This window comes from Dermacentor andersoni, chromosome 2, assembly GCF_023375885.2.
Source record: "Dermacentor andersoni chromosome 2, qqDerAnde1_hic_scaffold, whole genome shotgun sequence".
Taxonomy (NCBI): Eukaryota; Metazoa; Arthropoda; class Arachnida; order Ixodida; family Ixodidae; genus Dermacentor; species Dermacentor andersoni.
Window position 1 is genome coordinate 106,228,246 of NC_092815.1, and position 22,543 is coordinate 106,250,788.

General features: G+C 45.3%; 1 protein-coding gene and 1 long non-coding RNA gene across 4 annotated transcripts in view; both read right to left on the reverse strand.

Moving 5' to 3' along the window:
• The window catches only part of LOC126541474 (uncharacterized), a 32,084-nt gene extending 12,266 nt beyond the window's left edge, over nucleotides 1–19,818 (reverse strand). For all 3 annotated transcript variants that reach the window (XR_008614735.1, XR_008614734.1, XM_055076672.1), the window contains exons 1-8: nucleotides 18,882–19,818; nucleotides 17,226–17,299; nucleotides 16,624–16,702; nucleotides 16,177–16,233; nucleotides 9,287–9,358; nucleotides 7,947–8,012; nucleotides 2,647–2,727; nucleotides 1,024–1,163 (exon numbers count right to left, since the gene is read on the reverse strand). Coding sequence is in view for 1 of the 3 variants with exons in the window: in XM_055076672.1 (XP_054932647.1) it covers nucleotides 1,024–1,163; nucleotides 2,647–2,727; nucleotides 7,947–8,012; nucleotides 9,287–9,358; nucleotides 16,177–16,233; nucleotides 16,624–16,702; nucleotides 17,226–17,299; nucleotides 18,882–19,004 (692 nt within the window). In the remaining 2 variants the exon portion in view is untranslated. The remainder of the gene's footprint in view (nucleotides 1–1,023; nucleotides 1,164–2,646; nucleotides 2,728–7,946; nucleotides 8,013–9,286; nucleotides 9,359–16,176; nucleotides 16,234–16,623; nucleotides 16,703–17,225; nucleotides 17,300–18,881) is intronic.
• A 1,716-nt stretch (nucleotides 19,819–21,534) lies between these two features.
• LOC129387663 (uncharacterized) lies at nucleotides 21,535–21,988 on the reverse strand. The gene is made up of 2 exons (XR_008614855.1): nucleotides 21,847–21,988; nucleotides 21,535–21,707 (listed from the first exon to the last, which is right to left on the reverse strand). It is a non-coding gene; the product is annotated as an uncharacterized lncRNA (long non-coding RNA).
• Between the last annotated feature and the right edge of the window lie 555 nt (nucleotides 21,989–22,543).

Consider the following 22,543-nt stretch of genomic DNA (forward strand, 5'->3'; position numbering starts at 1 on the left):
ACATGTAAAAGGAGTACTCGTTTTTTCTCGGGAACCACTGTACCAAATTTGACAAGGTTTGTTGCATTTAAAAGGAACATTTGAACTCTAATGACGGCTGGTTTCGAATTTTTGAGTTAGGTTGTCAACTTTTTGTTAAAAACTGGCAAAAATAAAAAATTTTCAGAAAATGAAACTATCAAGCTTTCAACTCTGTAACTCAACAATGAGAAATAATAATACAATTCTCTGAATTGCATCTAATAGTACATCTAAAGCGGACAAAATTGATATGTTACATATGAATATAAAGAAATTTAGTAATAAGGCAATACAGCTTTTGCAGAACCCTTATAACCAACGGAACAAATTCACGTAAGATGTAATATGACATATCGAATTTGTCCGCTTTGAATGATCTAACGGATGCCGTTTACTCAACCGCGATCTCTGTTCTTGCTACAGAGCTATGAATTTCTAAACTTGCTTCGTGCTTCTATATGTTTCAGGGGGTCGAATATTTGGAAATATTTTTAACAAAATTCAAGCCCTAAATCGAAATTCCGCTTCCAACAGTCACTAGAATTTAACTTTCTCTCTCAAATGCAATAAATTTCATTAAATTCTGTCCAGGGGTTATCTCAGAAAAACGTTCTTGCGTTTTACATGTATTTGAATAGGCCGCGTCGGAGTTGGGCCCGAGCTAAAGCTTCCTCTTAAAACAATACAAGAGTTTTCGAGAAATAGCCTAGCAAGGGCACAGTGCCACGCGGTGACGTAAACAAGCTTGGCGTAACCATGCAGAAATTGAGAGTCAGTGCACGCGGCATTCGAACGCAAATATGTATATATATATATATATATATATATATATATATATATATATATATATACTTCTACGATGTCACCGTGCTGCGATAGGTACGATCTTCACTCTAGCTATAACTGCATCGCCTCACCTAACGTCACTGCGCAGCAGAGCGGCTCTGCATAAAGACAACTGAGAAGCCTCTAATAGGTGGCAACGTGAAACGATGAACTCACGTGCTTGTGAGTGACTCGACCTCGGAGCCATCGTAGGTGTAATTGTCCATGCGCAGGAAATACTTGGATATAAAGTGAGACAGGGTGCCCAGCAGGGTGAACATGTAGAGGCAGAAGGCCAGGGACGTCCAGAAGGAGTTCTGCTCGCGCGAGGACAATCGAGACAGTGCACTGAGGCGCGAGAAAGTGACAAATATTGCCGCACTGTCAGCGCTATTCACCGTCTCATGCAGTTGCGCTGCCAACGTTTTCCTTGAAACGTGCAGTTGTTTCTGGATCTATAGGAGTTGTTCCTGAAGACAGAAAGCATCGGTATCTGGTAATAGGAAGCAGTGCTATATAGTGGAGCAAGGTGTAAGACCGGGCTAGTTGGCAATCAATGCCGATCAATCACTCAGTGCCCTACGGACAAAGCGGACAAAGCACAGTAAGGCAGGACGGAGACAAGCACTGACTTGCAACTATATTTTCCAACGCGGGCGCGCGCACAACAACATACGGGCACGGGCACAGACGCACTCTCTTCCCTCAGCCCAGCAGCCCGATGGTCCAACTTTTGAACCATGGACTACAAATAAATAAATAAATAAATAAATAAATAAATAAATAAATAAATAAATAAATAAATAAATAAAAAGGAGAACTTTATTATGTGATTAGGTTGACCCAGGTTGGCGGAAGAACGGTTCGATAGATAGATAGATAGATAGATAGATAGATAGATAGATAGATAGATAGATAGATAGATAGATAGATAGATAGATAGATAGATAGATAGATAGATAGATAGATAGATAGATAGCCCCCTAAAAGCCCGTGAAGTAGCCTAGGAATGTGAACGCATAAAAACCAAAAAGGAGAAGCAATGTAGGGCTAAAGCGTAAGATCGCTAAATGCAACCTGCGCACTCTCCAAATTGGTTATCTTAAGTATAGCAGCTGGTGGGGAATATGCACCGATTTCTATGTTTTCATAGATTTTCGTGTACGCGGAGACTGTTATAGCTGTATGGACTCGGTGAAGATTGCCTATAGTTCTTTTTTTTTTCACGACGGTAGAGACTTGCTATCCTTGGCCGAATTATTGGCACTTTAAAGGCGCAAGAAGCATCGACATGCGGCTATGGATACGGTATGAGAAAGAAAAATGGTTTTCTTGCTTTCTTTACGTAAACCCCCTTGAATTTCTCGATTTGGAGATGCGGACTACGCAAAGGCGATGTAACTGGTGTCTTAAATATTTTTGTAAGTTTATCGTGAGGCTTCTCCAATAGTCTCAACGGTGTTTTGTTAATGTTGTATGTCTACGACAGTAGATTGAGCCAAAGGAGAGCCCTGAAATAATTCTGGTAGCCCGAAATAAATGTTTAAAATTCACGCCGGTTCTCATGTCCACTTTACATGGATTTATTGCCTGTTCATTGATCAGAAAAAGTAACGAATCGAAGAGCAGAAAGTCTTTACTTCTCAGGGTAGTAACACTACATGGTTACGGTATAGTAAGGTTATGTATGGTAACGCTACAAACGAGGTAAAGTGAAGTGGTCGAATGATCGAGAGGTAACCTAAAAACATTGGTTACACGCTTTTGCAAGTATAGACAGCGCAACCCAAGCAAACTTACGACGTTGCGAATGATTCCTTCGCATATGAAGCCAATTCCTTCTTCGTATCCATCGTAGGCAAGAAGGCAGTCCGGGTTAAACTACAAGAGAATGAAGAGAAGATAGCTTGTTCGGACGGCTCTGACACTTTTGCACAGCTTACGAGCAAAAAGAAATTAAAAAGTAAATGTTCGATTTGTCTAAAGGCCGCTTGGAACTTCCGTGTTGTCGGCGACACATGAAGTAAAGCTTTAGCAACTACGAACAGGTTCTGTCATAGTTACGCTAAAAGCAATCGCCAGATTACCATCATCATTACTGTCATATAAAATTACGAAGTGAGCATTATACTAAAGCTACATCATCATTATTATGAAAAAAGAGTGAATGTCGGTTACGTATGAAATTGAAACAATGTGCATCTCTATCAATGTAGCCATTGGGGTCATAGCACTGGAAGACACGGGAAAGAGCGAGACAACAGGAAGATACGAAGTGTTTATTTCCAGGAAAACACCGCACTTCTAGGCTCGCACACCAAAAAGGCCCAATCACCGCAGATGAAAACCAGCCGTCTCTAGGAACGCAAATTAACTTGTAGTCAGAGCAATTCACGGGGAACTGATGCAGTTATCAGCGGCCCTCGCTATCAAAGCAGCTTAAACAACTTCTCGCGTAACTTTATCCACATTTATATACGACACCGAGCACTTCGTTAAGGGTTTACACCACAATCACCGCAATGCACAGACACATGACCATCCCGGTATCCGTTCAATTTTTGGTTATGTTCATTTAGGCTATCATTCAGGCATATCCCAGACTGCCCAATGCAAACTTCCCGCATGGTAACGGAAGACGATACACATCATTCTTTACGCACGACACAAGAGGGGGCCAATGACGCTTTTTATAACCTGCGCGATTTTTGGCAAACGAATCTGTGGCACTGAATAAGCTGAGCAATTTCTGCGGAGCGGAAAATACTACATCTACGCTAAGCTTTCGTCCAAGTTCCTCTAGTGCGTGTCTTACGTTATGCAAATACGGCACAATCACTTATTTCATATTGTCAGAACTGCTCATGTGCGAGTCATCTTGTTTCTTTAACTTCCTTAACGTACTTTCTGCTACGGAAACAAGTACATGGTCAGGGTAACCAGCGTAAGATAGAAGCTCTTTTTATATGTCAAAACTTCTAGACATTTCATGTGGACATGATTTGCGGAGCGCGTTTCAAGGCACAGGTTAGCGATCGCTCTTTTCACTAGCTTAGAATGAGATGAATGATGCGGAAGCAGCATCTTATTGTCATGAGGATGATATTCCCAACGAATATGATTCTCGAACAACAACAACAAAAAAATCCCCATTGCTGTATCTAACCAACTGTCCCAAAGAACCATACTCCTAGACTATCAATGTAGCCGCGTTGAAAGTGCAGCCGATAAAGCGTGCAGCATGCATCGCTACACATTGATTTAACAGACGTTTGAGCACTCGTGGCATATCCATTCCTTAAAGGGAACTCAAGAGAAACATAAGTTTAACGTTTATTAGTAAATAAGATAACCTCGCCTGTTTCAAAAGAAAAAGAAGAGCGGTTTCGCCACCTCGAAGTTATCACTCCAGCACGATGTGACGTCACGGACTACGACATAATTTGCTCCTGCCTATAGATAAGGTTCTGCCGCTAAATACGGTCTTTATTTTATTCTAAAAGAGCTGAAATACGTGCTGGTTCCTAGCACATTTGCTGCACCGCAGCGGCCCAAATGGAAAAAACAAAATGCTTGAAATGTGTTACTTCGCGCTGACGTATAGCGGGAGCTGGGGTTCCGGCGCGAAATTCAAGAAGCGGCAATTTGGTATTCATTTTGTCCGTTAGTATAATCCCCCTCTCATTTTTAAATTACCAAATAGGGGTTTGAAAGAATGTATAATCAGTTAACGCCGATTAAATGTTTTCCTTAAGTGTCTCTTAAACCTGTCGCGACTGACTAATATTTTTTTCTTAGTAGATCGCTCTTTCCAAACACGTTCTTGGACGTTAGAACTTCTGCAGCACAGAATTTGATGCACACGATCGGCGCCGAATGTTTACGGGAACGAACGAACGAACGAACGGACGAACGAACGAACGAACGAACGAACGAACGAACGAACGAACGAACGAACGAACGAACGAACGAACGAACGAACGAACGGACGAACGGACGGACGGACGGACGGACGGACGGACGGACGGACGGACGGACGGACGGACGGACGGACGGACGGACGGACGGACGGACGGACGGACGGACGGACGGACGGACGGACGGACGGACGGACGGACGGACGGACGGACGGACGGACGGACGGACGGACGGACGGACGGACGGACGGACGGACGGACGGACGGACGGACGGACGGACGGACGGACGGACGGACGGACGGACGGACGGACGGACGGACGGACGGACGGACGGACGGACGGACGGACGGACGGACGGACGGACGGACGGACGGACGGACGGACGGACGGACGGACGGACGGACGGACGGACGGACGGACGGACGGACGGACGGACGGACGGACGGACGGACGGACGGACGGACGGACGGACGGACGGACGGACGGACGGACGGACGGACGGACGAACGAACGAACGAACGAACGAACGAACGAACGAACGAACGAACGAACGAACGAACGAACGAACGAACGAACGAACGAACGAACGAACGAACGAACGAACGAACGAACGAACGAACGAACGAACGAACGAACGAACGAACGAACGAACGAACGAACGAACGAACGAACGAACGAACGAACGAACGAACGAACGAACGAACGAACGAACGAACGAACGAACGAACGAACGAACGAACGAACGAACGAACGAACGAACGAACGAACGAACGAACGAACGAACGAACGAACGAACGAACGAACGAACGAACGAACGAACGAACGAACGAACGAACGAACGAACGAACGAACGAACGAACGAACGAACGAACGAACGAACGAACGAACGAACGAACGAACGAACGAACGAACGAACGAACGAACGAACGAACGAACGAACGAACGAACGAACGAACGAACGAACGAACGAACGAACGAACGAACGAACGAACGAACGAACGAACGAACGAACGAACGAACGAACGAACGAACGAACGAACGAACGAACGAACGAACGAACGAACGAACGAACGAACGAACGAACGAACGAACGAACGAACGAACGAACGAACGAACGAACGAACGAACGAACGAACGAACGAACGAACGAACGAACGAACGAACGAACGAACGAACGAACGAACGAACGAACGAACGAACGAACGAACGAACGAACGAACGAACGAACGAACGAACGAACGAACGAACGAACGAACGAACGAACGAACGAACGAACGAACGAACGAACGAACGAACGAACGAACGAACGAACGAACGAACGAACGAACGAACGAACGAACGAACGAACGAACGAACGAACGAACGAACGAACGAACGAACGAACGAACGAACGAACGAACGAACGAACGAACGAACGAACGAACGAACGAACGAACGAACGAACGAACGAACGAACGAACGAACGAACGAACGAACGAACGAACGAACGAACGAACGAACGAACGAACGAACGAACGAACGAACGAACGAACGAACGAACGAACGAACGAACGAACGAACGAACGAACGAACGAACGAACGAACGAACGAACGAACGAACGAACGAACGAACGAACGAACGAACGAACGAACGAACGAACGAACGAACGAACGAACGAACGAACGAACGAACGAACGAACGAACGAACGAACGAACGAACGAACGAACGAACGAACGAACGAACGAACGAACGAACGAACGAACGAACGAACGAACGAACGAACGAACGAACGAACGAACGAACGAACGAACGAACGAACGAACGAACGAACGAACGAACGAACGAACGAACGAACGAACGAACGAACGAACGAACGAACGAACGAACGAACGAACGAACGAACGAACGAACGAACGAACGAACGAACGAACGAACGAACGAACGAACGAACGAACGAACGAACGAACGAACGAACGAACGAACGAACGAACGAACGAACGAACGAACGAACGAACGAACGAACGAACGAACGAACGAACGAACGAACGAACGAACGAACGAACGAACGAACGAACGAACGAACGAACGAACGAACGAACGAACGAACGAACGAACGAACGAACGAACGAACGAACGAACGAACGAACGAACGAACGAACGAACGAACGAACGAACGAACGAACGAACGAACGAACGAACGAACGAACGAACGAACGAACGAACGAACGAACGAACGAACGAACGAACGAACGAACGAACGAACGAACGAACGAACGAACGAACGAACGAACGAACGAACGAACGAACGAACGAACGAACGAACGAACGAACGAACGAACGAACGAACGAACGAACGAACGAACGAACGAACGAACGAACGAACGAACGAACGAACGAACGAACGAACGAACGAACGAACGAACGAACGAACGAACGAACGAACGAACGAACGAACGAACGAACGAACGAACGAACGAACGAACGAACGAACGAACGAACGAACGAACGAACGAACGAACGAACGAACGAACGAACGAACGAACGAACGAACGAACGAACGAACGAACGAACGAACGAACGAACGAACGAACGAACGAACGAACGAACGAACGAACGAACGAACGAACGAACGAACGAACGAACGAACGAACGAACGAACGAACGAACGAACGAACGAACGAACGAACGAACGGACGGACGGACGGACGGACGAACGAACGAACGAACGAACGAACGAACGAACGAACGAACGAACGAACGAACGAACGAACGAACGAACGAACGAACGAACGAACGAACGAACGAACGAACGAACGAACGAACGAACGAACGAACGAACGAACGAACGAACGAACGTTTTCCTTGGCGAGTCCAACTACTGACCATCGACTGCCGACCACAGACCGCCGGCCAAACGCGAAAACGGGCGAAAGAGGCAGATAAAGCTATTCACTTTAAGCTGTATTCCAGCGAATCCTATAGCTAGGTACAGAGAGCGTCGAATGCAGAGTTGCCATCTACAGCAAATTGTGTAGCCTGTACAAGCGGCATAGTTTGACCGAGCAGCAAATAATAATTTTCGTTGAACCCACGCCCCATAATCTTTTGGTCGCGATCGTGCGGTCTAGCGCGCACGTTCCGTTTACAAGAGCGGCTTTTTAGCTATTGAGACAGTAATGTGAACGTTTCAAACGCTCTTACCTTTGACAAATTCGTTCGCATATTCAAGGTGCCACGTGCGAGGGATTTTATGTACCCTTCGACCATCTGCAAATGAGAGAAGCGAATTCCTTATGTTTCAATTGGCTTGTTTGCTTGACCTAACCGATAATGTACGAGTGTCTCTCGCGAGCTTTGAACGAATACCGGAATGAATTGTTTTTTTTTAGAGCGAAGCTTTCTTTGCGGACCCTCTCGGACTTTCCTGACAGTGGGTGCTGGGTGCTGCTGCTGTCACGCCGAATAAATCACACTTGAGGAAAAAAAAGAAAAGAAAAATGAGAAACTGAGCTACGTGGCCGATAGTGGGATGAAACCAATAAAGATGTTCTCTCACTCCGTACCCCAGCACAGCATCCTATATAGCTCTAAGCATAGGCCACAACACACGTGCGCTTCCAACGGGCCAACTATCTCTTGGATGACCGTTGCGTGTGTCACATTTTGTGGCCCAGGTGCGCGAGAGCACAGTTACGCGCGCCAGCAGTTTCCTTTACGACAAAAACGCAGGAACGAAATGGGCAAATTCACAGCATTTTATCAATCGCTTCTCACGAATGTTTCGCTTCGCATATATTCCATGACGCGCTTGGATCTACATAATGTTTCTTGAGACATGCAAATGCAAATTTCACAGATAATAGTGGAGGTACTTTCAGAGAAAGAAAGAAAAGAGGAAGGCGGGGAAGAGGCAAATAAAGCTTCGTTAAAAAAGGATTAGAAAGAAAAGCGAAGAAACGGCAGCAGGAGATTAACTGAAGAAGAAATTATAGGAAACCTGTAGGAGTGGCGCGACAAGCGAGGCAATCACACTCGTCATATCATACCTCATTACAAAAGTGTATATTTGGAAGTCACCATAGAAGTCAATATATCAAACACTACAGACGCATCCGAGAGATCATTTATTATGGGAGAAAGTTCTGCAAAACGGCAGGAAAAGAGGAGAAATACGGGAAAACAACATTGTGCGAAAGCCAGTTCCAGTCTTGTATGGTGCGTGAGAAAAGATGGTTCGAAACTTTACTGTAGAGGCACATTCGCGCACTTTTATAGGGTAATCTGTGCACAGAGACACATACCTCACCTTTCTTCTTTGTAGGGGGTGGGAGGGGGATAAAGTTTAGTTTCTGAATGAAACAACTTCAAAGGGGGATAAAGTTTAGTTTCTGAATGAAACAACTTCAAAGATAGACGAATGCGTAAATACTTTCGTTTCATTCGTTGCGTGTCAAGAAGAGGCGAGTGCAAGGCGTCGTAGCACGGGTTTGTTTATGGGTTTTGTTCTCGCGCATAATAGTGTTTATGATCAGACCACTTACGTCGCCGACCTTGTTCCAAAGTTTGTCCTTCATGTCGTCGTAGAATGTTCCGACTTCAGGAGGACCGGTGGTCTGAAAACACAGCAGGAGAAAGCACGAGACTGAAGCTTCTTGGCAGCATGTCTTGTTAATAATCCAGCTGACGTGCAAACGTACACTGCAAACGCGTACACAAGATTGGTAACAATTTAGACGACACGAAGGATTGGATATGCCTTTTAATGGTGTTGTATATAGCAGGTGTCTTATAGCGACCAGACACGCATAGCGTTTTACGCATAACGTAAAAAAATATTACGTTCCGGCCCCGACATCGAGGTGTTGTTCGAGCCTTTTATGTGTCTGGGCCAACACACGTGTGACTGCAAGAGAAATGAGCCAGAAGAAAAAGGGAGTACGAAAGGCTCCATTTTTTATTAGTCACAACCATACGAAGTAACCGATAATGGAGCAATAACATCATCATCATCATCATCATCATCATCATCATCATCATCATCATCATCATCATCATCATCATCATCATCACAATCAGCCTACTTTTTTTATCTCCACTGCAGGACGAAGGCTTCTCCCTGCGACCTCCAATTACCCCTGTCTTGTACTAGCTGATTCCAACTTGCGCCTGCGAATTTGCCAATTTCATAACCCCACCTCGTTTCCTGCCGTCCTCGACTGAGCTTCCCTTCCCTTGGCAGCCATGCTGTGACTCTAATGGTCCACCGGTTATCTACCCTACGCAGCACATGGCCTGCGCAGCTCCATTTTTTTTTCTCTTAATGTCAACCAGAATATCGGTTATCTCCGTTTCCCCCTTGATCCACACCGCTTCGTTCGTGTCTCTTAACGTTACGTCGAACATTTTTCGTTCCATTGGTCTTTGCATGTTGCTCAACTTGTTCTCAAGTTTCTTTGTTAACCTCCAAGTTTCTGGACCATATGTAGAGCACTGGTAGTATGCAATGATTGTACACTTTCTATTCAACGGCAGTGGTAAGCTCCCAGTCAGGATTTCGTAATGCCTGCCGTGTGCGCTCTAACCCATTTTTATTCTTCTGCTAATGTCTTTCTCATGATCTGGGCGCTCTATGAGTAATTGACCTAAGTAAACGTGCTCATGTACAGACTCTAGAGGCTGACTGGCAATCATGAGATATTGTTCCCTTGCCAGGCTATTGAACATTACCTTTGTCTTCTGCCCTTTAATCTTAAACCCAACTCTTACACTTTCTCGGTTAAGGTCCTCAATCTTTTGTTGTTATTCGTCGCCAGTGTTGCTGAACAGGACAATGTCATCTGCAAACCGAAGGCTGCTGCGATATTCGACGTTGATCATGACTCCTATAAGCCTTCCCAGTCTAATTCCTTGAATATTTCTAAGCATGCAGTGAGTAGCACTGGAGAGATTGTGTCTTCTCGCCTGATCCCTTTCTTGATAGGTAACTTTGCTGTTCTTGTGGAAAACCAAGGTAGCTGTGTAATCTTTGTAGATATTTGCCAAGATATTCACGCATGCCTCCCATACTCCTTGATCACGCAAATGATGCCTCTATGGCTGCTGGTATCTCAACTGAATCAAATGGCCTTTTAGAATATATATATATATATATATATATATATATATTCTAAAAAGCCATTTGATTCAGTTGCATCCGCGGCCTTGACTGGGACTAGTGGACGAGAGCATAGCGCCGCGATAATTTAATCGTTAAAGCGCCGCGACCGTAATACGGAGGGCGCAGGTTCGATCGCCAGCTGATCATCTTTTCATCTTCTTTCATTTTCGTTTATCTGATCATTTCTGCATTTCAATTAAACATATATATATATATATATATATATATGTATATATATATATATATATATATATATATATATATATATATATATATATATATATATATATATATATATATATGTTTAATTGAAACGCAGAAATGATCAGATAAAGGAAAATGAAAGAAGATGAAAAGATGATCAGCTGGTGATCGAACCTGCGCCCTCCGTATTACGGTCGCGGCGCTTTAACGATTAAATTACCACGGCGCTATCCTCTCGTTCACTAGTCCCAGTCAAGGCCGCGGATGCGGAACATACTTTTAACTGCAGGCGTCCCGTGATGCGTGGGCTTAGGAGTAGGTCACAGAAGAGCCTCATGTGCTACCTCGCGGTGTCATGACTGCCAAAGTAGAGGCCAAATGCGAGAATTTTAAATTAGCGTACTTATTTCGAATGGCCACATGTCCACACAACTGCACAAACCTTAAATCGGAATGACAGAAATTTTAACCCGATGAAAACTCGCACCCTACGTCATGTGCTTTGCCATTGCATCGCGCCCCTACCCGTTTCTCCTTTATTGTCAACAAGGCTAGCGAGTGGGGAAAACACGTCAAGTTAAAAATCATAACAATTTCTCCACCTTTGTCAGGGTTGTTAATTTATTTATCCCATATGACAATTTTCTTGCGCCGTATGCAAAGGCGGTTTTCTAAGAGAACAAAAGAAAAAGAAATCAGCCGGATAAATTTATTAGCGATCTGCTAGTAATGCGCACGTGATTAGGTTGTTAAAATTATGACTCGTTAGAGCGTACACGTTCCATAACAAGTATAAAGTAGAACAAACGACATTTGGTCCAGTTGGTACTGGTTGAACATGTTGAAGAGGCAGCGCAAGACGACGAAGACAAAAGGCAGGAAACACCCGGGACAGCGCTGAACTCACAACTAACTTTATTAGAAGGCATACGCTAACTTATGTACTACAACCCATACCCACGTGCTCTCCCATCGATGACGTCATTATCAGTGCGCAGGCAAAAAAGGCAAACTCCTGTAATCTAATGCTACACTACGAGATGCTTTGGAAATTCAAATTCACTGTCATACAAATTTAACGATGGCATGTTTATACAGCGCGATCCTTTTTTCCTGACATAGTAGGCCTCAGTAATGTCCCTTGTAGTCTAATGGCTATGCGCGGAACGTATTGTGGTGTCTTCATAGATTGTAGTGCATCCATGCTCAGAGCAATGCCGCGCGACATGTGAGTAGGCATTACCCGTTAGCGAGCGCCTATGCTCTGACAATCTAATGTCCAGGCATCGACCTGTTTCGCCAATATAGACGTGACCGCAGGAAAATGGAAGCTCGTAAACAACTCCCATTCTACAGTGTACAGGCGGGGACGTGCGCTTAACAGTGCAGCTTTTCCCAGCATGCGCGGAGGAAGCCTGGGCCAACTTAATTTCAATCTTACCGCAAATTTTGATCATGTTGTTAGGGGCAGAAAAAAAGAACCTTTACATAAAACCTGCCTGAGGCTATGTAATAGTTTATGTACATATGAGAAGAAATGGGGTTAACCGAGGGGCCCGATTTTTGTTAGTCATTCGAAGGTTGTGGGATCGTTCCCCACTTGCGGCAAGTTGGTTCTTCATCCACTTTCATTCCCATTAATTTAATTAATTAAATTAATTAATGAATTTATCGATTCGTTATTTCATTTATTAAGCACAAGTAATTTCCCCTATGTTGTCCTTGGTGACACTGTTTGTTGGCTTTTTGTGTACATATGGAATTACAACTACTTTCTTCTTCTTGTCGCCTGGCTCTGGAGTATTCATTCTTGTGGGTGGTCCTAATTTTACACGCTTAACAAGCTTCTGTACGGTCACGAGGATAGCATCCTCCCGAAAACCTGCCGCTCTCTAACGCCCCAGTTGTTTAAAAGAACTCTCAGAAGTCTGGTGAAAACACGATTTCGAAAGTGCGAAAAATAGAACCGAAAAAGCAATACCATTTTTACCACCTTCGAATGTGCAGAGTTAACATTTAAGATTGGTTTTTCTGACCTTGGGCAATACATCCAGCGCACATGCTTATCAGTTAGTTTAAGCCTAGTATCTAAAAATTGTAGCTCGTTCTTATCTGGCACTTCATGAGTGAAATCTAACCCTGAGCCACATTTGTGGAACACTTGAAGTACATCATGAACCATTAGTTGGAAATTAAAATTCTTCACAAAGACAAGAAAATCATCAACTTATCTTAGCACTTTGATTGTTTGATCATCCCGGTTAGTTTTTATGTTTCTATCAACCCTACCTGGCAAAATCTTATTTAACACCGGATCAACATGGGAGCCAGTGCATATGCCACATTTATGTCGGTATAAGATTCCTTTGCCTTCAAGAAAAGTTGAAACTAAGCAAAAAGACAGAATTTCGAGAAAGCTACTAACAGATAAACCATAGCTGCTAGAAAATTTGGGCTCGTCATTGTCCCGGGTGATTTAACACTTATCATTAGATCGTCATGTGGTATGTTATAGTACAGGTCTTGAACATCAATGCTAAAAATATTACAATTGGTAGACTTAGACTGAACGAGGAAGCTGATGAGGTCGTCCGTGTTTTTTACCACAAAAGTATCGCTGATCACTAATGATTGCAAATGCCTTTGTAAGGAAGCCGACACAAACCACTGCCACGTATCCTTTTCCGTAACTATTGCTCGAAATGGAATATCAGGTTTGTGGGTCTTTGCAGCAAATCAAATATCCAAATTATACCTTTCTGCATTTTTTACTGATGAAGCTAGCTGATTAAGGTTGTGGCCGTGCAGCAGTGACAGTGCGCGCTCATTAACTTTAGCGGGCTTCAGATCTACTGCTCTGAAATTATTTTCTATTGCATCTAACGCTTTTTTGCAAAAGACACTCTCTGGCATCACAACAAAGAAACCTATTCTATCAGAGGTCAAAATGTGATGGCTTCTACTCACAGCGTATTCTACAAAATCGTCTGCAGTCTTATTCTTCGAGCGCCTCTCTCCAGATCATCCCAGCACGTCCACACACTAAGCTATGAAGCGTAGTCCTTCTTCTTCGGTCCCGAGGAGGGTGGACTGTCCTAGCCATAGTCACCTTCTCCGGCGGGTTGAGACTTGGCTCGTGGGCAAATTTTGGGCCAAGATCAAGGGTTTTTCTATGCACTTCTGGTAGGGTCTCGTCGCCAAGATATAACGCCGGTGTTCACTAACATTTTCCTAGGCAGGGTTGATAGCAACATAAAATATAACCTAGATGCCCAAACAATCAAAGTGTCAAGATACGTTGATGATGTTCTGGTCTTTGTGCAGAATTCTAATTTCCGTCAAATGGTTCACGATGTACTTCAAGTATTCCACTAATGTGGCTCAGGGTTAGATATCACGCATGAAGTGCCAGATAAGAACAAACTACAACTTTTAGATACGAGGCTCAAGCTAACTGATCAGCATTTGTGCTGGATGTATTGCCCAAGGTCAGAAGAACCAATCTTAAATTTTAACGCCGCACATTCGAAGGCGGTAAGAAATGGCATTTCCTTTTCGGTTCTAATTTACGCACTTTCGAAATCGTGTTTTCACCAGACTTCTGAGGGTTGTTTCAAACAACTGGAGCGTTTGAGAGCGACAGGTTTTCGGCAGGATGCTATCCGCATGACCGTAGAGAAGCTTGCTAAGCGTGTTAGGCGTGTAAAATTAGGAGCGCCCACAAGAATGAATAATCCTGAGCCCGCTGACAAGAATAAAAACAGTAGTTTTAATTCATTATATGTACATAAACTATCACACAGCCTCAGGAATGTAGCCGGCAGGTTTCATGTAAAGGTTCTTTCTTCTGCCCCTAACAAGATGATCAAAATTTGCGGTAAGATTGATAGGACGTTGGCCCAGGCTGCTTCCACTCACTTTGGGAAAGGCTGCACTGAAAAGCACACGTCCCCGCCTGTGCACTGTGGAATGGGAGTTCTTTACGAGCTTCCATTTACCTGCGGTCACGTCTATTACGGCCAAACAGGTCGATGCCAGAACATTAGATTATCAGACCATAGGCGCTCGTTAACGGGTAATGCCCACTGACATGTCGCGTGGCATTGCTCTCAGCATGGGTGCACTCAAATCAATGAAGACACCACAATACTTTCCGAGCATAGCAATCAGACTACAAGGGACATTATTGAGGCCTACTATATCAGGAATAAAGGATCGCGCTGTGTAAGCATGCCATCGTTAAATGTGTATGACAGTGAATTTGAATTTCTAAACCGCCTCGTAGTGTAGCATTATATTACGGGATTTTGCGTTTTTTACCTGCGCACTGATAATGACGCCATTCATGGGAGAGCACGTGGGTATGGGTTGTAGTACATAAGTTTGTGTGCGGCTTCTAATAAAGTTAGTTGTGAGTTCAGCGCTGTCGTGTGTGTTTCCAGCTTTCTGTCTTCGTCGTCTTGCGCTGTCCCTTAAAGGTGTTCAACAAAAGTATAAAGAAAACTAGGTAACACGAAGTTATCGCTTCGTCAGGTCATCGAACGGATCTGAGTTATTCAAGAGAAATTTCTGCGTCTGCTTCGTCTTGTTGGGCATGACTTATGGATGGTGAACTGGAGCAGAAGCACGAAGGAAAAGGGATGTGACTTCATTCGGCATGACTCCATTGAGTATAACTTCATCGCGTTACAAACTTTTTGCCATATTAGAGCGTAAGCTGTTATGGTATCAATCCGTTTCGGTTGGTGGTGTTATCCGTCGCCGACGGCGGTGTTCATCGCAGTTATTGCCAAGATTCATCGCAGTTATTGCCGCTGTTGAGCGCGTCGCGCAAGCCACTCCGGCGCCTTAAAAATGTGCTCCTTTTTTTTCGTCTAGGAAGCAAGTATAAAGTACAAGGCAAAGCGCTTTCATTTGTGCGCACTACGATTCAGCTTTTATCTACACGCTACAAAGAGGCATATAGTTTTGCGACATCGGGTATATGATATATATCGGGTGTACAGTTTTGCCGGGTATATTACACGCACCTCAAGAGCTGTCTCAGCTCAGATGGTTTACTTTACGTACCGGGAATATGAGGCGTGGATCGACGGTTATAGATATCATCAGGTGGTGCAGGTTATCCTGGTGAGAAAACGTGCAGATATAACCAGAGATGTAAACAATGAAAAAACGTCCGCGTAAATTGAATGCAACGCTTGTATATGGCGCATACAAGTTCGTCGAATAAATAATTAGCTGGCGAAAGTATCCTCTTTTCTTTGCCAATTTATTGTGGCCGCCTTTTCGTGCGACAGCAGAGTTTTACCGGTATACCAACACGTGTCTGCTACCAGCAATGCTGCGCTCACTAATCGAGACAGGGTACTGAGAATGAACACGTTTCGAAGGTCAGAAATTACGGTCAGGATTGCGTATCATGCTTTCAGGTAATAATGGTAAGTTAATATGGGGTAAAAATCGTGGAATCTGGGGTAGGGTGAGGTTAGGAGGAGGTGCCGTTGGCTAACTCACCATGTATTCGCTGTACCCCTCGACGGCAAGCTTATAGTCGCCCCCTATGACGTCGAAAACCCTGCCTGTCCTGCATTTCCTGCGAAGCAAGTGCAAAACTTAACTTTGCAGCGCGAAAAGAGAGCGCACCAACCTTATCAGAGAGCTTTAGACTAAGAGATGCAAGAGGCCGGTGTTTCACTTGCGTACGCTGGCCGCTTGGATCCTTTGGTTCCAAGCTTCAGTCTGGATTCTTGGACTTTAGCTTCTTGTGCATGCGCGAGGTCATTTGCGTCTCCTAATCTAAAGCGCTTTATTGAGAAGATTTGTTGCACATGACGCATTTACGACTAGGTACTTTGATGACAACGCCTGCGAAAAACATAACGACCAGCCGTGTATACTTTTTGACCAGACATAAGGACGAGTAGTGTAATTCTGACAACCTGGAGTTCTTCAACGTGCGCCTAAACTGAAGTACGCGAATGTTTTTGCGTTTCGCCTCCATTGAAATGCGGCCGCCGCGGTCAGGATCAAATCCACGGCTTCGAGCTTACTCGCGCAACGCCACAGCCACTAAAGCTTCTTCGCTGGTCGTCAAGGACTGTTTCGTATACACTCACTGTAAAGTCGTCCCAGCCAGAAAGCTGCCGAACCAGCGGCCCCTGGTTTTCCTTGGCCAGAACATGTCGAACGTCTGCAGAGGAACAAGTCATAAACGGGGGATTCGGTTTAGAAAAATACAGGGAAAGAAGTGTCGTGCGTTTTTCCTACGAAGCTGTAATATCGAAACACCGTCGTTTTTTGTTACGGTTACGAGCCTAAGATCGCGTTGTCTCGATATGTAGGCTACGGGTACAGTAGACCGGGTGTTTCTACGAAGACCTTTAAGTAATAATTAAAAATAGCCGTATTGAAGTAAAAGGGCGGTTCTTTCGGGGAAGTGCCGCAGGCGGTGGCGACCACGGGGTGATGGGTGATACGTGGTAATTAGTCGCGAAACAGTGAAGATATAGCAATTAACTTTCGAACTTATAATTTCTGCGGGCCCATCGTAATTGGGAAATTGCGGCAAACTCTCTGCGCAAGCCGTGTCAACGCTTGCATCTGGAGAAACGCGATTACCCGCGGAACTGTGGCCCGGCAGCTGGCCGCCCGCGCCCTGCGGCTCCGTGCTCAACGTTGTCGCAGAGCGTTGGCTGCCCGCCGCTGGGTGACGTAAGCAGAACGCCGCTTCGAGGGGCGCGGCTTTGTGCTCGCTGCAGCTTCCCGGTTTTGTTTTCGCGCTCTCTGATAGCCGAAATTCGGGCGTGTCCAGAAGTTGATGTGGCTTTTATACGGAGAGTTTGCTTCAATTTCGCAAGTTTACGATGAAACCACGGAAACCAAAAGATTAAATGTTAATTGATGAAGTTTTGTTAATTAGCGATTAATTACCGCGTACCACTCGTCAACTCGTGGTCCGCACCGCTGACGACATGACTCCGAAGAAGTCTTTCCTTGATTTCAAAAGTGCCATTTTTAAGCATCACCTAAAATATTCTTAGAAACATCTGGTATTGTCTACTTTCGTTGCGAACGTCCTACGGTGGTCACCAAACCACCCGCAGTAAATGCGATCGCTACTTCGGAATGACGAAACAAGTTGTGGCGATAACAGGTCATCGTATCACAGGTCACAGGACCTGCGACGCCATCGGCTGATGCAACACCGCTTTGTATTAAAACGCAGAATTTATTAATCATCATTCATATTATCTCACAGGCTCCAAAAGAGCACGAAGTAAAGGGAGTTTGCGGTAGAATAACGCCAATAAAGGCAACAAAACTTAAATTCGGCCACCTGGGGTTCTTTAACGCGCAAATAACTCTGAGAACACGAGCGTTCTTCCTTTCCGCTCTCCAGTTGCCGGCATCCGCGACTGGCAATCGAACCCTCGACCTCGCGCTCAACAGCAGGACGCCTATAGCCTCGAAGCCACCACGGCGAGTCGTTTGATGTTCCAGAAGGTGTCATTCTCACGAGGGGGCTTAAATGAAATCCGAGGCTCTCTCTTTGCTGACCCCATTACAGTCATTGGCTAATGGTACCGTGACTACATGTGCGTAAGGTGACGTCACACACCTCCGGCATCGCGTAAGTTATGGCGATCCGTGGACGAGTGGTTGCTCAGCAGCCTCGATCATGCCGAGGTAAATGGCGGCGCACGTATTAGGCGCATTAGTGACAGTTAAACACGAAAAGAAGAAAAAAAAAAATGGGTGGGCGGTGGACTCACGTCGTCGAGCACCATGACGTCGACGATTCTGCCCGGCCAGGAGATGACGATGTTCTCGTACGGCCGACAGGCGAAGTTCGTGATGCTGAGCGACACGAGCATGATGGTGTTGGTGACCAGCATGAGCGCCGCGCACACCGGGAACGAGAGCACGATGGCGCTGCAACGCCGACGCGCGCGCTCACCATTCGCTCGGTCGAGAGCACGCACGGAGCCGCTCGAGTCAGAGCCGGCGGGTACAGCCGGAACTGCCACGCGGTCTAGGCGCTCACTCGCGTCCACTCATGGGGCCGCGATTTTGTATAGTTATGCCATTTTCCCGATGCCGTTACCTTTCCTCGCTTGTTCGCTTCTCGTCTATGGTCAAAGCGACTCTTCGACCTCACCGCCCGAGCTATCGATGCGGCCGCGAGCGGTGGATGATAAGATCGGCGTAGAAGCGAGCGAAAGGCATAGCACAAAAAAAAATATCGCGGCCCCAAGGCGAGATGACGTAAAAAATTCTATTCCAGGACTACGCTCTCTCGCTCTTTGTCCGAGCGGCGCTCTGGCCACGTTATCAACGGGGATCGGCACGGCCCTCGACAGTGAAGGTCCAAGAAGTTTTCAGGAATAGGGAAGTTAGGTAGTCGTAACACGCGTTGGAGGTGCCGCAATTGGTATAACTTACAAATGATACAACTCCTAAACGGTTGTTATCATCTTTATTTGCGTAAAACCCATAATATAACCTTGACTTATTCTGTGAATCGTGCAGTGTTAACCAGGAGGTTATTGAAATTAGGGATCTCTGTGCGCTTTTTGATAGTGCATTAAGCTTCTACGCCCGCTCTGAGCACGCAGCATTACGAGGCCTATACGCGCGCATGATTATGTCTGCAGACTTTGAAGAGAATTCCATACCCCACTTCCCTTCCTGATATGTCCACATCATTCCGCCTCCCATTACTTGAACACGCCTCAGTGGTGTGGAATGGCACAAGCGATTCAAATAGCATACTAATTGAGCGTGAGCAGAACAGGTTCACGAGTTTACATATAGAAACATTGTTTTCAGTCCTTGCGCGCCAACAACTCTTTAAGTTTCCATAATAATACGTAGTCCTAGCGACGTCCTCTTCTTATACAAAATCAGTCATGCAGTTATTACAAGTTCGGATGCACTAGCTTCTATGTCACTGCGCGTTCCGCAGAAGACTACCAGCGAACGTAGACCCTTCCGCGTTCTTGACCCTTTCAGCAGACACTCGCCTCTCCACAGAATGCAAACTCTATACAACTGCAATTTTGTCCGTCTTGATGTCTTTCAAAACTTGTTGTGTCTCTGTCCCAAGCTTCGCACTACCTCTTGAACCTTACTTCCAGCGGCACCCCACTCCGGTGTTCTCATATATAGTTTCTCTATCCTTTCGTATATGTACTCCGTTTCTCAATTGTGTGTTAGTACCATATTGTTGCTCATTTTGTAGCTGTTTATCTCAATATTTTTCTTCTTTGCCTTTTAATTGTTTTATCCTATAGCATTTGGTTATAGTTGTCTTACATTTCTACCTTTTTTGTTTTTGTTTCTCCATGCACCACTACCTAGGCCTCAGTGTTGCTATTGGGCACCGTAAAGAAATTAGTGCCATTATTATTATTAATATTAATATTATTTTTACGGTTGTTGTTGTTGTCGCCGCTGCTGCTGCTGCTGTGATGTGCATTGAGCAACGTACGACACCGTTTACAGAACACTGCTGGAATACTGATGCCCTAATGCTGCGGAGAACAGGGGAGGGGGGGGGGGGGTGTTCTGTAAGAGTCCACCAGAGTGGACTGTCCATTTCCGCTGCTGCTGATTGGATGCAGCTGTACGAGCGAGGAGGAGACGAGCGGCCCTAGCCAATCAGCAGCGGCCGAAATCGAGAGTCCACTTGGGTGGACTCTTACAGAATACCCTCCGCCTACGTCAGCTCGATACAGGCACTCACAAGAGCATGGCGGTGCCGGCGTAGTTGGAAGCGTCTGTTCTCTTGGTGGGTGGAATGTCCTCGTTGTAGTGGAACATGCCCATGACGAATGAGCCGGTGTAGAGCAAAAACAGGAACAAGAAGCTGCCCAGTACCAGGAAGATGTACCAGTGGCTGCGAATGATGCAGCACTTTTAGAGTCTGTATTCACCCGATCGAAAAGCGATCGCCTCGTTTGGAGCTGACGTGGCTCTTTAGGTAATATCCTTTAATGGAGTATTCAGGGTAATAGCGTGAAGCCATAACTTTGCGTATGCGTGAGGTTAGATAGCCTATGCAAGCTGTCTCACCTGCGACAGTGCAGTGAGACAAAAAATCTGTGCCGGATCATATTCGGGAGAGTGCAGCATGCAATTACTTACATTTATTTTTCAATTATCTTTCCCATTGCTTCTTTTCCCCCCGATCACACGCGAGCAGTGAGTGAACTGTGCTGTTCGCGGCACTCCGAAGCCTCTACATAAAATATCGTATTGCACATGTGTCAATTATCCAGCAATGTCGTATCGTGATACGAGATGAAATACAAAACATAAATGCTGACACGATATTCCAATCCAACAATCTCGCATGATGATACAAGAAGAAATATAAAACGTACGGGTTCGTACGGGATTATTGGATATGTGGTGTATGAAACCTCTCTTTTTCTTCTTTTTCTTTTTTTTTATCTGGAGAACGTGGCACGTTTTCCCATTCTTTTCGTCCATTTTATGCCCCCTTTAACTGACCTCTTGTGTTGCAGTGTGGCGAGGACTCCTAGCTGGTCTGTCTTTACCAGTGAATCGGAAAGGTTAACGAATGAGCGTAGACTCTGTAAAAAAAAAAAGGCGGGGGGGGGGGATCGATAAAGAATATAGCCGACGAGGACGGTACGTCGACAGGGGAACCAGAAAGTGCGAGAGTGTCATCACAGCGATGATGATCAACGCGCGTTGCTCTCTCTCTCCTACCTTTTCAGTGTCTGCGACGACGGCTTGACAGAACCTTGCTATGCGGTCCGAGCCATTCTTCGCAAATAGGCGACATTCTGAAATCAATCAATCAATCAATCAATCAATCAATCAATCAATCAATCAATCAATCAATCAATCAATCAATCAATCAATCAATCAATCAATCAATCAATTGATCTATCAATAAATCGACGTGACCTGCTATGATCACCCACCAAGTAGTATACAGCGCAATCAGTGTACGCAAATGCCATTTCAGTCACGGTACGTGTCCTGTCTCCATATGGAGCCGCAAGATGACTTTGAATTTTCCGATTTAGCGACGAGAGAAAATCCTTGAACATGGCTCTGAATGTAAACGTAACCCCCTGGTAACCAAAAATAAAGTTGTAAGTCGCTTTAGTTTGGAGTGTACTAATGCAAATTAGAGGTAATTTAAGAGGTGCGCTACCAGGTTTGACAAGAACTTCGACGAGTAGTTCTGTGTGACTGGCAGTTAACTCATATTCATTCTCTCTTCAGAGGGCTCTGAACTCAATAATAACTGTCGAATCTGCTTGGGAACGAGTACCTCAAGTCTCTTCATGATCTAGCCTATCAATCATTTTTTTTATTATGAGAGTGGCTTCAAATGAAATAAATATTGAATACAAGTCCCAATTTGCTTCCGGATAGATTTCGCCGTATTTCCAGC